Genomic DNA, 13,646 nt, shown 5'->3' on the forward strand with positions numbered 1-13,646 from the left:
ACAGAGACTGATCTGCTTCATCCGCTTAGAAGCACCCTCAATCCTTGCATTTATTTATTTACTCGCTTATTTACTTACTTATTCATTTGCCTACCTCTGTATGGATTTGGCTTGATTCCACCACCTCTACCCGCAACCCCCCCCCCCGCCCCCCCCCCCCTCTTCTCTTCTTCCTCTCCTCATCCTTGGCCCCGATCAGCAAGATAAGCCTTCAGAAGAGGGGAGATAACATCCATTAAAGTGGTAAAGAGGAATTATGGGGCAGCCTAGATTAATCACTGCTCGGTTTAATCGCATTCAGTGTGGACGGCGGCGTTGGCTGCAGGGCCCGGCTTCTTCCTGTGTCATACCAACAGAACGGGAGGCAGGAAGATGCAAGGATGGAGCGTGTGTTTGTTAGAAAGTGCCTTGATGAGAAAGAAAATATGGGGAAAAAAAAAAATAAATAAAAAATAAAGATGAAAGAGAGATTTCAGAGCATCTCATAGCAAAGCCCACCCCTCTTCAGCTGACGAGAGACATTACCACTAACCAGCGCTTGACATATAATTATTCTAGTACTTTGATCCAGGTGTAATTGTTTGCTCTTGCAGGCAATCATGTCACAGTTCTTTAGTAAATAGATATTGTCACTGACAAAAGAAAACACATTGATTCGTTAGTGAAGGCAAAGGAAAAGAAGAGTTTTTTTTTTTTTTTTTACTTGATGTATTAGCTATATGGCCATAGCTTTATTCATATTCTTTGTGTTCAGAAATAGCAATACGCCTCTTGCAACTTGATGCTGGACTCTGTAAGCCAGACTGAACAGAAATAGAGACCTCACACTTGAAACTCTGCACACGCACTTTTAATAAAATCATTTAAATCTGAATATAGATCCTCATCAGGTCCCGTGGTTGATATTCTTCTTATTATTTAACTGCACGCCAACTCAAATTCATTTCACATTTATTTGCAACAGCCCATAATCACAGTCACAGTCTCATGGGGCTTTATTTCGCCCACACATGGTGAAACAATAAATGAATCCAATTAATGAAAATGAAAACAGCCATCCCCAACTGTAGATGCTCCAAGTAAACAATAATAATAATAATAACAACAACAACAATAATAATAATAATAATAATAATAATAATAATAATAATAATAATAATCTCAGTCAAGGCCTAATTAGAGACAAATATAGACTATAGCTTTTTTTTCTTTAGGTCCTATGTAGGTAATCTGCTTTCTGGTACTGATACACACATCAGGTCAGAAATCATAGGGGAAAAAAAGTGATAAATGCAATGCAAACAATAAATGAAACAAAAAGTGGCATAAATGTCACTGTGCTTAAAATCTACACTTGTCCTCAGGTGTGTGTGTGTGTGTGTAAACGAGTGAATTATTTACATATTGTGAAGTGCCCTGCCAACCAAGCGGAAGTGAACTAACCATATCAAGTCTGATCCCATTCTACCATCTTATCTGTGAAGAGTACAGAATGAAATCTTAACCCATTAACAGACGTCTTCTTCCACATTTCTGCTAGTACACCAATAGAGCTACTACTCTTTTATCGTTCACTGTAGGGTTTTCAGTGCATGGAGGAAGCTGTATGTGAAAAGGATGGTATGGTTTTGGAGAAAAACTTTGTTTAATTCCATTACTTGACAAAGTGGAATAAAAAAAAAAAAAAAAAAACTGTATATAGGATTTGATGTATAGAGACTTTTAGATGGGGGAGCAGGGAAATGAGATGAGGGAGGGAGTTTGTGGCATTGACAGGGGTCTGGAAGAGAAAAAGAGAGAGAGAGAGAGAGAGATTACAGTAAAGATTGAAGTAAGAGTTGTAGCTTGTGAGATGAAGTAAATAGAAAAGAAATGAAAAGCCGATGCTGTAAACAAGGGAATGCGAGCGCAGTGAGGAGGAAGTACAAGTCCTGGGAGTATTGTGTGAAGTTTTCGTCTTCATCTTTCAAACAAAGGTGTTTGAAGTCCAGCAGAGATCAAATGTGAGATCTGTCATGTCAAGAAAAAAAAAAAAAATCCTGAGAAGATTTTTTTTTTCTAAAACTATTTTCTGTTTAATTAATATCTAGCTGTCTTTTGTATTCCTTGACTTTAGAGTGTCTCTCTCTCCACATCATGCAATGCTTTTCCTGCAGATAGAGCGATCTGATAGGTGGTGTTAAATGGGTGAGATGTAGGACAGTGTAATTAACGCTAGTCCTTTAGTGGGCCCCGCCTCGCTCTGCTGGGAGTGCCCGATATAGCACTCATTAATTCCTATTTGTGTGTAATGAGAGGGTCATGTTGGATGTAATAAATGGCTCTTTTATTTGGGCGAAAGCTGTAGGGCAGCATCCTTCTCTGGCTAACAGTCTCATAAACACCCTTTAGCTGCTCTCATCAGCCTCCCTGGGCGAGAAGCAATCACACGTGCAGATGCACGCATATACTCCACAACAGGAGAAGAAGTAGCTTGGCTCTCGAAAAAAAATATCACGTATTCAGAGAAGCTCCAGTAACCCCAATTTATCCATATTTCTCATGTGAGGAATGAATAAGACCACATCAGTACTGTTACAGATTTGACATGTTTACATTCCTTTTTTCAGTGTGTGCCAGCATATATTTGGGTGTATGAGGTCACTGTTATCTCAAAAACTCAACACTGAAATTTTGCTGGGGGTTGTATAGAAAATCTGCATATTAGTCAGTCTCACCATCTGTCTTTCCACCTATCTTTAACTTTAGATATTGAATCTTTTCTTTTGATTTTCTATTAACAAAAACATTTTCAAAATTGTTATATAGTTCACTGAAATGAAAAAAGAAATGAGCTAATAATGTCTCTTTTATGTACTCAGAAATGTTACTTCTGATAGGAGTCTTTTTTACCAAGCTGGAAATTGGACTTTTTCATTTCCCATTTGGTACTAAATGTAAGACTCTAAAAACGTTGCTCCAGAGCAATGCACCAAAGAACAAACAAACTATCCAGCAGTCTGTTATATTGTATGTTAAAGCCATGAATCACAACAAAATAAGGCCTAAAAGAGCGCGCAGTATCCGCTGGCCAAGGTTGAAATGTACTCTACCAGTCCAAAGGTTTGAACACGTTTTCCTATTGGATATAATGGAAAATATTATGTATGAAATATTATATGGTCTATCAGTTTGGTGTGTGGTAGTGTGAGCTTGGTTCACTGTGTTCGCTAGCCTTCGGTTTCAGACTTAAAGTTATGGACTATTATTAATCTGAAAACAGCAGACCCTGAGGATGAAGAGAGCGGAGAAGAGTCACTCCAAGCCTTAAAACTATGTTGTTTGAGAAGATCTGTAGATTCATAGTGGGGAAAAAAGAGAAGATGTTGGATTGTCTTTCTGTGATATTTCCATCAAACGGTGTCACAAACATTTCATTACGGAAAAAGATGGCCTAATAACTCTCCTTCAGCAACTATAACAGCCATCTGAAAACACATTGTTGTTGCTTTTCAGATCCATCAATTGATTAAGTACTTGATCTAATTTTTTCTTTTTTTTTTTTTTGTTTGCTGCTCTGTCTCATAGAACAGATTGTTTGGGGGGGAAAAAAAAATCCTCCAGGACTCTTTTCAAATACTGATTAAAGACAGCACTCTTGCAATAAAAGTTGGCCACCGAACATCATTTTAATTAAGTGCTCTTTTGAGGAAAGATTAAACTAAAAATACAACTACCAAGCCAACACAACAGCCATAAAAAGAAGATTGAACTGTTTGTGCTTTTGGATGTGAAAATGCAATGTAACACAGATTTTTTTATTCATTGCTATAATTAGGTTCATGATGAAACTCAATCCAAGGAGAGCTATATTCACTTTTAATTCCCTTTACTTAATTAGATTATATCAGTGTACTCTGAAATCTTTCAGAAGTGTATACAGCTTTGTAAAACATGCATTATTAAATGTAAAAAGCTGTTTGTGTCTGTGACTTCCTTGCCAGACTAAAGTAGACAGCATTTTTTGTGAGCATGTGAGTTTATAATCCAGTTATATGTAACGGCCTCGCGGTGCATGCCATTGTCTATTACTAGATAGCCAAGAACTGTGGAGAGAAGTCGATAAAGCTGCTAGTCTTACTTATAAGTCGGAAAACCGCACGTTTAACCCACACTGCTTTGATTTAAAAGACTTGACATGGGATATTGCAGGAGAATGTGTATCCAAAATGTGACCTGCAATAACAGAGATCCAGAATAAAGATCACAAACTTGCACATTTAACTCCTGCTTATATTTAAAGCCAGCTTTTTTCTCATTATGCTGGACAGACTTCATGGCCTTAAGATGGCTACACAGTGTTTCATGGGAAGGAACTTTAACTCTGGAGATCTTAATCTGTTGCACTTAAGATACAGTCATTCTTTTTTACTGTACCTCTTTTGGTAATTTACATTTGATGGCAGACATGACATTTGAGAAGTCCTGAGTCGTCCCTCTGCAGCAGCTTCATGGTTTCCATCCAGATGTAAAAACGGAAGAATCGCTGCCTCTCAAACTTCTTGTAGTCAATCAAAACTTTGTTAGTTGTGTGTTTTAGCCCCAGCAGGCAAACCCCCCCCCCCCCCCCCCCCCCCCTCCTCTAAAACTAAATTCCTCTATATGAGCATGTCGAGATGGATGGAAACCCTTTTTTTATTGGTTTAGCATTTTTGAAGACCCAAAATATGGTACAGTGTGGGTTACACTGTAACTCCAGGGCTCAGGCTGGTTTTGGCCCCAGTCAGCAAAAACCTTTTTACTGGAGAGAGCGAGGTGCTGATCACAATCTGCTGATCGCAATCTGTTATCTCGCTAGAATCTAGACTCAGCTTTCATATGCTGAAAGAGAGAAAGGAGGGGATTTTCACAGAAGGTGGCTAAGTGTCACGGTCCTTGCAAACATCTCTGTCCAGCTCTGTCTTCATTGTGCTGAATTAGTCGAAGCACTTCTCAGAGTTTTTTTCTGATGCATGGATTGCGCATTGAAGCAATGGCTGCTGAAGAGTTTACACAAGCAGCAGTTGCCTCTTTCGCAGTGTGCTGGAAAGCTCATTCAGACTAAGGACTATGTCGTTTTGCCCTTAAGCCAACTGGATCCACACTCCTTATCATGAAACAGAGACAAAAGCCTTGCAAAAAAACAAAAAAAACCCAAAAAAAACAGTGTATTTTTATGTGATATTTGTGGGCCCATTGGACGACGACCTGACAACAGATTTGCCTTTTCTTCTCGCCACAGAAAGGGAGCGCCACAAAGGCCTCCGAGTTCTGCTTCATTTGACCAACTCCAAAGCATATGTCCATCTATCCTGCCTGTATTCTGTCCAGAAGATGGACTGCCGTAAGGGCAAAAGAAAGCATCCCTGTCCACTTGAGTGTGTTACAAAGCCTTCAAACAAAATCACTTGTCAGGGGTCTTTCCTTTTTTGCGACCGTCTCTATTTCTCCCAACCCTTTGTCACTTCAAACATGTTACTCTGATGTTTCAGACACATTTTTCTAATGTTTTACACTCCATATAATCTGCTGTGCGTTGCAAAGCCCATTTTACTGGCTGACATAATTGATGGCGCCCGAGACCTCAGAAAGGTCAAACCTGGTAGAAAGGCCTTGGTTTCTGTCACCATGGAGATCACGAGAACAGATAAACACACTCACACTCCCACACATGCACTCACACACTAGCACAATGAAAGCAGTGACTGCTCTATGTCCTTATGAGAAAATCATTTTGTATTCTAAAAATAAATCCAACTATTTATAAAGAAAAATGTATATTGTAGAATATACTGTTACTCATTATAAATGGAGGCAATATTCATTTATAACAAATTTAGTGATACCTCAGTTTTTTTGTTTTACTACAGCAGAAAAGGATTTTTGATGGAGTGAATGCAAAGACGTTTCCTGATTGAAGTCAATTCCCTGTAAATTTTCTGTTGTAAGAACTGTTCAAAGTTGCAGCGATAACTCAGAAGACACACACGTACACAAAGAAAAAGCTTCCTTGTATCATCTTTGAGAGAACATTTTTATAGAACTTGCTTCTCTCATTTTCTGCTCTGTTTCCTCTGATAAATCAAAGGTGGCGCAGCTTCAAAGTCTTCAAGACAACCCTCACCGGCAGTGCTGACGCCCTTCATTCTTTTCACACACACGCAAACACACACACACACACACACACGCGAACTCACACTTTATCAACCAATCTCACATAATGGAGACTGAGTAAATTTAATTTCAGATATGCCACAATTTCGAGCCATCTGTAATTATGTGACAGCAGGCAGACTGCAGCAGAAAAAGAAAGGGAAGAAAATAAACATACACATGCGAACATTGTTTATGACTTTGAGTGTGATGTCACAGAAAAGTGAATGGAGGTCCGGACTTATTTCTTCTTCCCGGGCTAATATAATTTTCCTACCCCCGAAGTGCAAAGTAACTCTGCTGTGGCACGCAGCAAGTACACACTAATCCCTTGTCCAGACTAGAACCTGCCTTGGCAGGATCATAACTCCCCTGTTGTTTATATCAGGGAGCAGAAGCTATCCATTACCCAGCGCAAGGTGTCTCATGCTTTTTTTTCACCAGCGGTCAAAGTGATATTGGATTTTTTTTTTTGTATTAAATGGTAGAAGGAAATGCAGGCAGTTGTGAGGCTGCCAAACCCCTACTCCAATGAAGGCCAATGAAACCAGGTGTACGAGCGGCTGAACTTAGGCAGAAGTCCATGCTGCTAATGTGCCAGTTTTTACGGTGGGCAAGAGGAAATTAGGATATGGAGGATTTTAGGTATGGAATATGGATGTTAATTTAGAGAATGGCATGTTGTAGGATTGGTCTGATTATAGTGCCTGCACTCCTGCTAGCTAAGGAATACAATAAAAACACCTCAGACATGTTCCTTTGCCTTCCTGTAATTACCAGTCCTAATAATACCAAAACAAACTCTGTTTTCATCACATCAAGGCATTTAAACAGGACGCAGAAGATGCAGTTGACATGATTTAAAATGATTATTGTTGTGCATGCTGCATACCGTCACTATAATTTAGTATTGTCTGCCATGGCTCAGTAGTCACAAACAAGAGGACGGATTACTAGTTAGCCCCATGCCTGCCTCCATATGGGCACAGAGACACATTGGCAAACATAAGGACAGGGGAGTCTGCTGGCCTGCTGCTTGGTTGCTACACATTCTTGTGGCATGGAGACAGGCGTGGAGGTTGCCAGTCTGACAGACAGAGGTGCTCTTTGGAGGGGAGTTACCACTGTGGCAAATTACCACCAGTCAGCAGCCAAAACTCAGGAATGTTCAGTGTTACTGGTGAGTTTGTTTACCCCATTTTTCTATAGGCAGTCATTTCTCACTGGAATGGTCTATTCTGGTGCAGAAACCTTCCTTGTCTATTAAACTAGTTAATAAGGGAGGTCAGTTTTGCAATTTGTGAGCATCTGTGGTCTGCAGATGTAGAAGTTTCCTCTATAACAGGCTGCTAGTGAGCTTCAGAGTACTTTGGGTCTACTGAAAGTCCTGGTCTAAAGTCAGCTTAGGAATTTCACGGGGTGTTAATAGTTTCTCCGACGCTATGGTGGTCAGCTAGTTGAGTTTTATTGAATGTTAAACTTCCAGTTGTGCGTGCATCTTTTTTTTAAAACCTTCCTGCCTTTAAGCCTTCCAGCTATTACGGTATGTGACCAGAGACAGCTATTCGGTGAAGTTGTACATCGGGTTGCAGTGTGTGCAGCAACACTCTTCCTATTGTTTTATTTTGTGTTGAATGAGTGACATGTTGTTATGTGATAGAATAGACAGATGCTTGTTGGTGTTAAGATACAGTCTTGGCTGGAGGTGTTAGTGAGCTGCCCCAGGCTGCCCTCCAGCTTGCTTTCGCTTGGAACGTTATCATCACTCCAGCTTTCCAAAAGCAAAAATACCACCTTAGACCGGCTGTATGTTTGTTTACCTTTCCTGCTTCTGCGCAGCGACGGAAATGTTTATGCCTATCTGTAGTAAAATAGACAAGGCTGTAAGTGGGGTCTGTGAACCAAGAATGAGGGGTACCAAGGTTCTTCTTGTCCTCTCATTCACCTCGGGATGTGGCCAGGGTCAGGAGGACATCTGTGGTCAGCATTAGGATGACAGAGGTAGATGCTGAGGACAGCTACTGTCATCGAAGGGTAAATAGATGGAAAGAGGGGGCCGATTTGTGCTAACATCGGCCCAGAGATAAAGGACTGTGGTCTGGCTGAGACCGACTGAGGCTGGGCTTGACCAGTAAACAAGCAGTGGGGTGCCTAAAAGGCCTGGGGATCAGCCCGAGGCTAAACCTGAAGGCCTCTCTCAGCACTGGGTCGTTTAAACACAAGATCATACATGCACACTTTCTGGCACGCAAGCAAAAATGCACTTTTTCAGCTAACACACATCTTGGAGGTGTATTAATATCCCCAAAAATGTGAGATTGATGAGACGTTTTGTACACAATTCCTCCGAGATGTTATCGTTAATGTTTTAACAGTCTTACTGAGTTGGGACCAAACATTTATCAACACATTTATCTAAATTATAGACCACATTTATAAACAAATGATCATAAATATAGATTTTAATAATCTTTTTTTTTAATTTTTTTACAGCGCTGTGCTCTCCCTTTTGTTTTCCAAATCGGTTAGACGAGTTTGATACCAAAGTAAAACCACGTTGGAGCAGGTTTTAGATCAACTGTGACTCACTTTCTCTTCAGTGTCGTGTTTGAAACACTGATTGTGTGCAACACAGCCAGCATGGCAGTGGGATGTCTACTAGCTGAGAAATATGATACAGTCAGAATCCACTTTCTGCTACTTTCTTAGCATGTCAGTCATCCCAGGAGGACAGAGTTTGATCCAAAGTGAAAGACACAGTTTCCATGGGGAGTACAGCCGGCCCTGCCTCCTCCTGGTCACCATAATCTTTGGTGTCTCCTCCGAGTCAGGTGTAATCAGTCACACGCCGCTACGTGTTTTGACACCTGTCCTGTGTGCTGCAGAGGAAGTAAGCATATTACTCCTCTCCTTTGGAAACACACACACAGACAATCAAAGCTATCGTCACATGAATTAAGACAGACAGGTAGATTGTCAGAAAGGGATTAGAAAAGAGGGAGAGGGGAAGAAATGAAGGTTCCCTTATATTGTGGGTTTTTTAAAGGAAGGTTGGATGACTGGGGAGGCAAGTCACTGTTAATGGGAAGAAATGAACGTGCTTGACTGGTGGATGTGACAGGAAGAGACTGTTCTTAACAAGGCGTCAGAGTCAGTCAGAGTTACAGATCCATCACTTCTCAGAAGCTTGGCGAAGGAGTGTTGGGCGGTGGGGGGGGGGGGGGGGGGGGGACATTTAAGGATATTCTGAGAGGGTAGAGAGTCTGTGACGGGTAGAGAGGAAGAGGGAGACGGCGAGGGGAAAGAGGGATTTGAGTGTGGCTGACAGCACTGCATTTAATTTGGGCTGCCAGATCCTTTTTCATTTGACTCCCTCTCAACCAGCTTAGAAGCTGCGGAGGACTTGGAGGCGAAGGTTTGCCAGGATGTCTCCGATTAGCAGTGATGTGCCACGTCACACTTTAAGCCGGCCTGTAATTCATGTTCAACAGGGGGATACTCACACATTACACTGTGGTGTGCAGGACGTGATTAATTGACTCACACTCTAATATTGGGTGTAATTTGCCCATCCTCTGATGTGAAACTGACTTTATACTTGACTTACTGTATGCTGCCATCCCGGGGATGCTGTAATTGAGTCTTGGCTCAGAGCTGCACACTTTCTAAACTGAGAAAAGAAGCTAAAGGATGACGGGAATAGCTTCAGGTAGTCTTTCTACCAAATTCTCCACAGTTAAAGATTAAGGGAAAGATTCAATGAGGCCAAACGGCTTTCATACATCTGAAGCTGGGATTTAGTCGTGGTCACTTTAATGTTACCTGATTTAAGATGATTATTGTGTGTAATTGTGATGTGAATTGAACAGATTTGGGTATGACTGTGTGAGTTTTCCTTTAATTAGTTTTCCCAGTGATTTTAGTCCTATTGTAGTTTACATCCATGTTTTCTTTTGTTCTACTCAGTGGACCCATATTCCATCTTTGTTTTTATTTTCAGACAATGCTCTTCCTGGCTACAGTGGAGGAGGAAGGCCAAGCAGGGGAGGGTAGAAGAGAGATGGCAGAAACCCTGCTGTCTGCTTTGACGGACAGACACCAGCAAAGACAGACATGGAGAGACAGGTAACACACTGTACCACCCACTTTGCTCCTGCCATCGGTTTCTGACTGGTGCTTTGGGCTGATAAAGAAACACATCAGACACCAATTCCAGAAATTCTACTCATAAAACAGGACATTTTTCAGAAGTATTAGGACACTATGTTTCAACCCTTACAACAGAGCTTGGTTGCATCCAACTTTTGTAACTGGGCTTTGTGATGGTTCTGCAGCTTCAATGTTGGATGTGATTAGGAAGGTACATAACTGTCTATATGAAATATTACATTTCACTGTGGAAGAAAGAATAAAAAATCAAACCATGAAGAATTGTCTGTAGACCTGTGGCAACACAGGATTTGACCAAGCCACTGACTTTTGTGATGATAAAAGAAAAATTCTTCTATCGTGTAAATGGGTATTAAGGCACAAAGAGGCCTGGTAGGACAAGAACCAGTAAGCCAATGGTTCAGAGAACTTTACAAAACTTTGCAGTAGGACAATTGAGGGGATTTTTTTTTTTAAAACGATGCGTATCATCCTGCTATAACTTTGGCAAAAACACACAAGCAAAAAATTACATAATTGCAATATCTTCATAACATGAAAAACAAAAAACTTCTAATAAAAGAAAACATCCCCAAATTTATTGACCATTCAGTGAAAATTTCCATCTTTTCTAGCTGTGTTTCAGCATTTCAGCCAATAATAAAGGCATAGCTGTGAAAAGGTAGGTCTTGAGGGATCATTTTCTCAGCAAATGCTGACAGCGTTGTTTTAAATATGTTGTATTTCTTTAAAACCCTGGAAAAACTTGTTTTGCTTTCTCATTGCTGAATACTTAATTCATCCCTTTTGTTGTTAATGATGGATAAAGTGTATATGAAGATCAATTGAAACATATAAAAATGGGAAAATCAGACACCTTTGGCATCAGCTTTGGTCAAAAAGGTGAACTCTTCTTATTTAGTGAAGATACAATCCTCAACTAAGAGATATGGTATGTTGGTCTAAGTGAAATGGTAAATGGACGGAACTTGTATAGTGTCTTCTTAGTCATCTTGATCAATGACAATGCTTTACACTACATGTCACATACGCCCATGCAGCACCTCTACATTTTATATACTAAGTGCTTTGCTCTATCTATTGCACACATTCATACCTTAATATGCACATTGGGAGACTGCATGGGGTTCAGCAGTCAGGGGAAGCCTGGAATCAACCTACCGACCTTCAGGTTGGCAGACGATTGTGATTCCTCCTGAGATACAGCCACCCTGTGTGAGTGTGTATGTGTGTGTGATTTACATGGTTTCTGTGTTGATTCAGTGTGCATTGATGCTTCGTTCCAAAGAACTAATGCAAATTCCGCTGATTTGCAGTGGTGTGGCTGCTGTGTGCTTTGAGGTCCTTGGGTCTGGCAGCTATCACAGCGACACGTGGGTCTTGGATAAGCCCACTCACTTCCTTCCCCTCCAGATAAGGCCAAAGAGTACAGGGATTAGGACTCTGGCCTCCCTTCAGATAAAGAAAGGCCTCACACATGCATCTCAGTATTATTTTAGCTATTCGCTTTCTTAGTCAACCTCCACCTCAATGCCATCGAAGACACACACACACACACACACACACACACACACACACACACACACACACACTCCAGCATATAGGTTTTTAACTAACACCTCATTCACATATGTTTCACTACTTATGGTCATTTTTAACAGATTTGACCTCAGTGTCAAACACAGGCAACACATGAGAACTTTTAAACATGCATGGTCATGAAGCTCAGAGAAAACAAATGTACCAAAGAGTTAAATCCACAGATTTTAAGTACCTGAAGGAAAAAATCTTTTATTTTTGAAAAAAAATATTTGTCAGCTTCATGCTGTGGTTGCACCTTTATCTTTCTGTGACCCACTGTTTTGAGTTGTCCCCTCTAGTTGACCCTTCCCAACCAGATGAGCCTTGTAAACAGGCTGTTTCCACACACCTTGCCCCACTGTGTCGACGCCCAGTGCCTCACAGCTCTGACGCGCAGGGCCTGCTCTGATAGTGCATTCCAGCTGCATGTGCTGAAAGCTAGAAACCATCACACCATCAATACTAACCCCCACCACCCACAATGCAATGTTACCACCTACTAACCACGTCTAACTCCAGACTTTGCTGAGCCCACCCTGAGATCCTGACAACAAATATCACAAACCAGGGCAGGAAATGCTCAGTCCTTGTCAGCAGGGCAGACAGACGTTTACTCTATCAGCAGTGGAAGACTGATGAGATTAGTTTTGGTGGAGGGCAAGCCTCCTGCATGATATGTTTGAACTCCAGCTGCTCCTGATACCTCCTCTTCCCTTTACACTCATTTATGTCAATCCCTCCACTGTCCCCACTTACGTTAAAGTCCGGGGGTCTTCCTGTCAAGTGGTTGTCAACAGATAGCGTTTGTTCAAAACTAAACACATGGCTGTGTGCAATGTTAAGTGGGACGTGCTGGTGCAGATTAAGGATTTGTTGCTGATGATGGTAAAGGATTGCCTTTGTAGTCCTTTTGTGGAGGAAGAAAAAGTGATCATTTATTCATAAACACTAATAAAAGGAAGTTGTTTGGAATATACAGTATATTACCGAATGAAGCACAGCGGGGGGATTATGTTGACTTCAGTCAGATTTATTCAAACCCTCATATATTTTCATAAAAGCACTCACTAAAATAGGACTTCTAGAACTAATCTGCTGATTCAGTTTGCTGCTTTTTCATATTCAGGGTCCTAATTAGATTGCAGCACAATATTCAACAGGCGAGCTTTTATCATGACACTGCCCGTTGTTTCCATGGTTTCCACTCAGCACATAATACTTGCAGAAGGACGGTATAAAACAAAAAGAAAAGCATGATTGATGCTGCTTGCTAGCAGCCCATAAACATACACAACCAGTTCTGATTGATTAAGTTTGCTGACTTTTCTTTCTTAAGCGCCGCTTACAGCAGAGCTCTGTGCTCTGGAACCAAGGCCTGCTCGCTACCATTTTCTTTCTCTGGGGCATTTTTAGCACAAGCAAAGAGGAAAGAAAGAGGAATTGGACCCGGTGACCAGTGGTTCTTCAAAAGTGACTTATAGGCACTCAGAGTGAGTGATGCCTGGACTCACCCTGCAAGCAGAAGCAGTCCATTCATTCACTCTGAGCCAACAAAGTTATGAGAGCTTTTTTATTCTTATGAGCCTTTCTGGTAACTGGGTTTTCCTGATGCACACGGTGAATTCTTTGATAGATGCTGCCCTCCATGTCCCTTCGGTAAATGCCCCGTGAGTACCCTGGAAATAGATGGATTATTATGTGGGTGGGTGACTGTACTGCAGCGG

General features: G+C 41.2%; 1 protein-coding gene across 2 annotated transcripts in view; it reads left to right on the forward strand.

Annotated features, from left to right (window-relative positions):
- The window catches only part of fto (FTO alpha-ketoglutarate dependent dioxygenase), a gene marked incomplete at its 5' end in the record, with an annotated part of 121,995 nt that overhangs the window by 42,159 nt on the left and 66,190 nt on the right, over window positions 1-13,646 (forward strand). For both annotated transcript variants that reach the window (XM_079244296.1, XM_079244297.1), the window contains one exon: window positions 10,172-10,296. In XM_079244296.1, coding sequence (XP_079100422.1) covers window positions 10,172-10,296 — 125 coding nt within the window. The remainder of the gene's footprint in view (window positions 1-10,171; window positions 10,297-13,646) is intronic.

The sequence above is a fragment of the Telmatherina bonti genome (assembly GCF_933228915.1).
Source record: "Telmatherina bonti genome assembly, chromosome: 1".
NCBI classification, from domain to species: Eukaryota; Metazoa; Chordata; class Actinopteri; order Atheriniformes; family Telmatherinidae; genus Telmatherina; species Telmatherina bonti.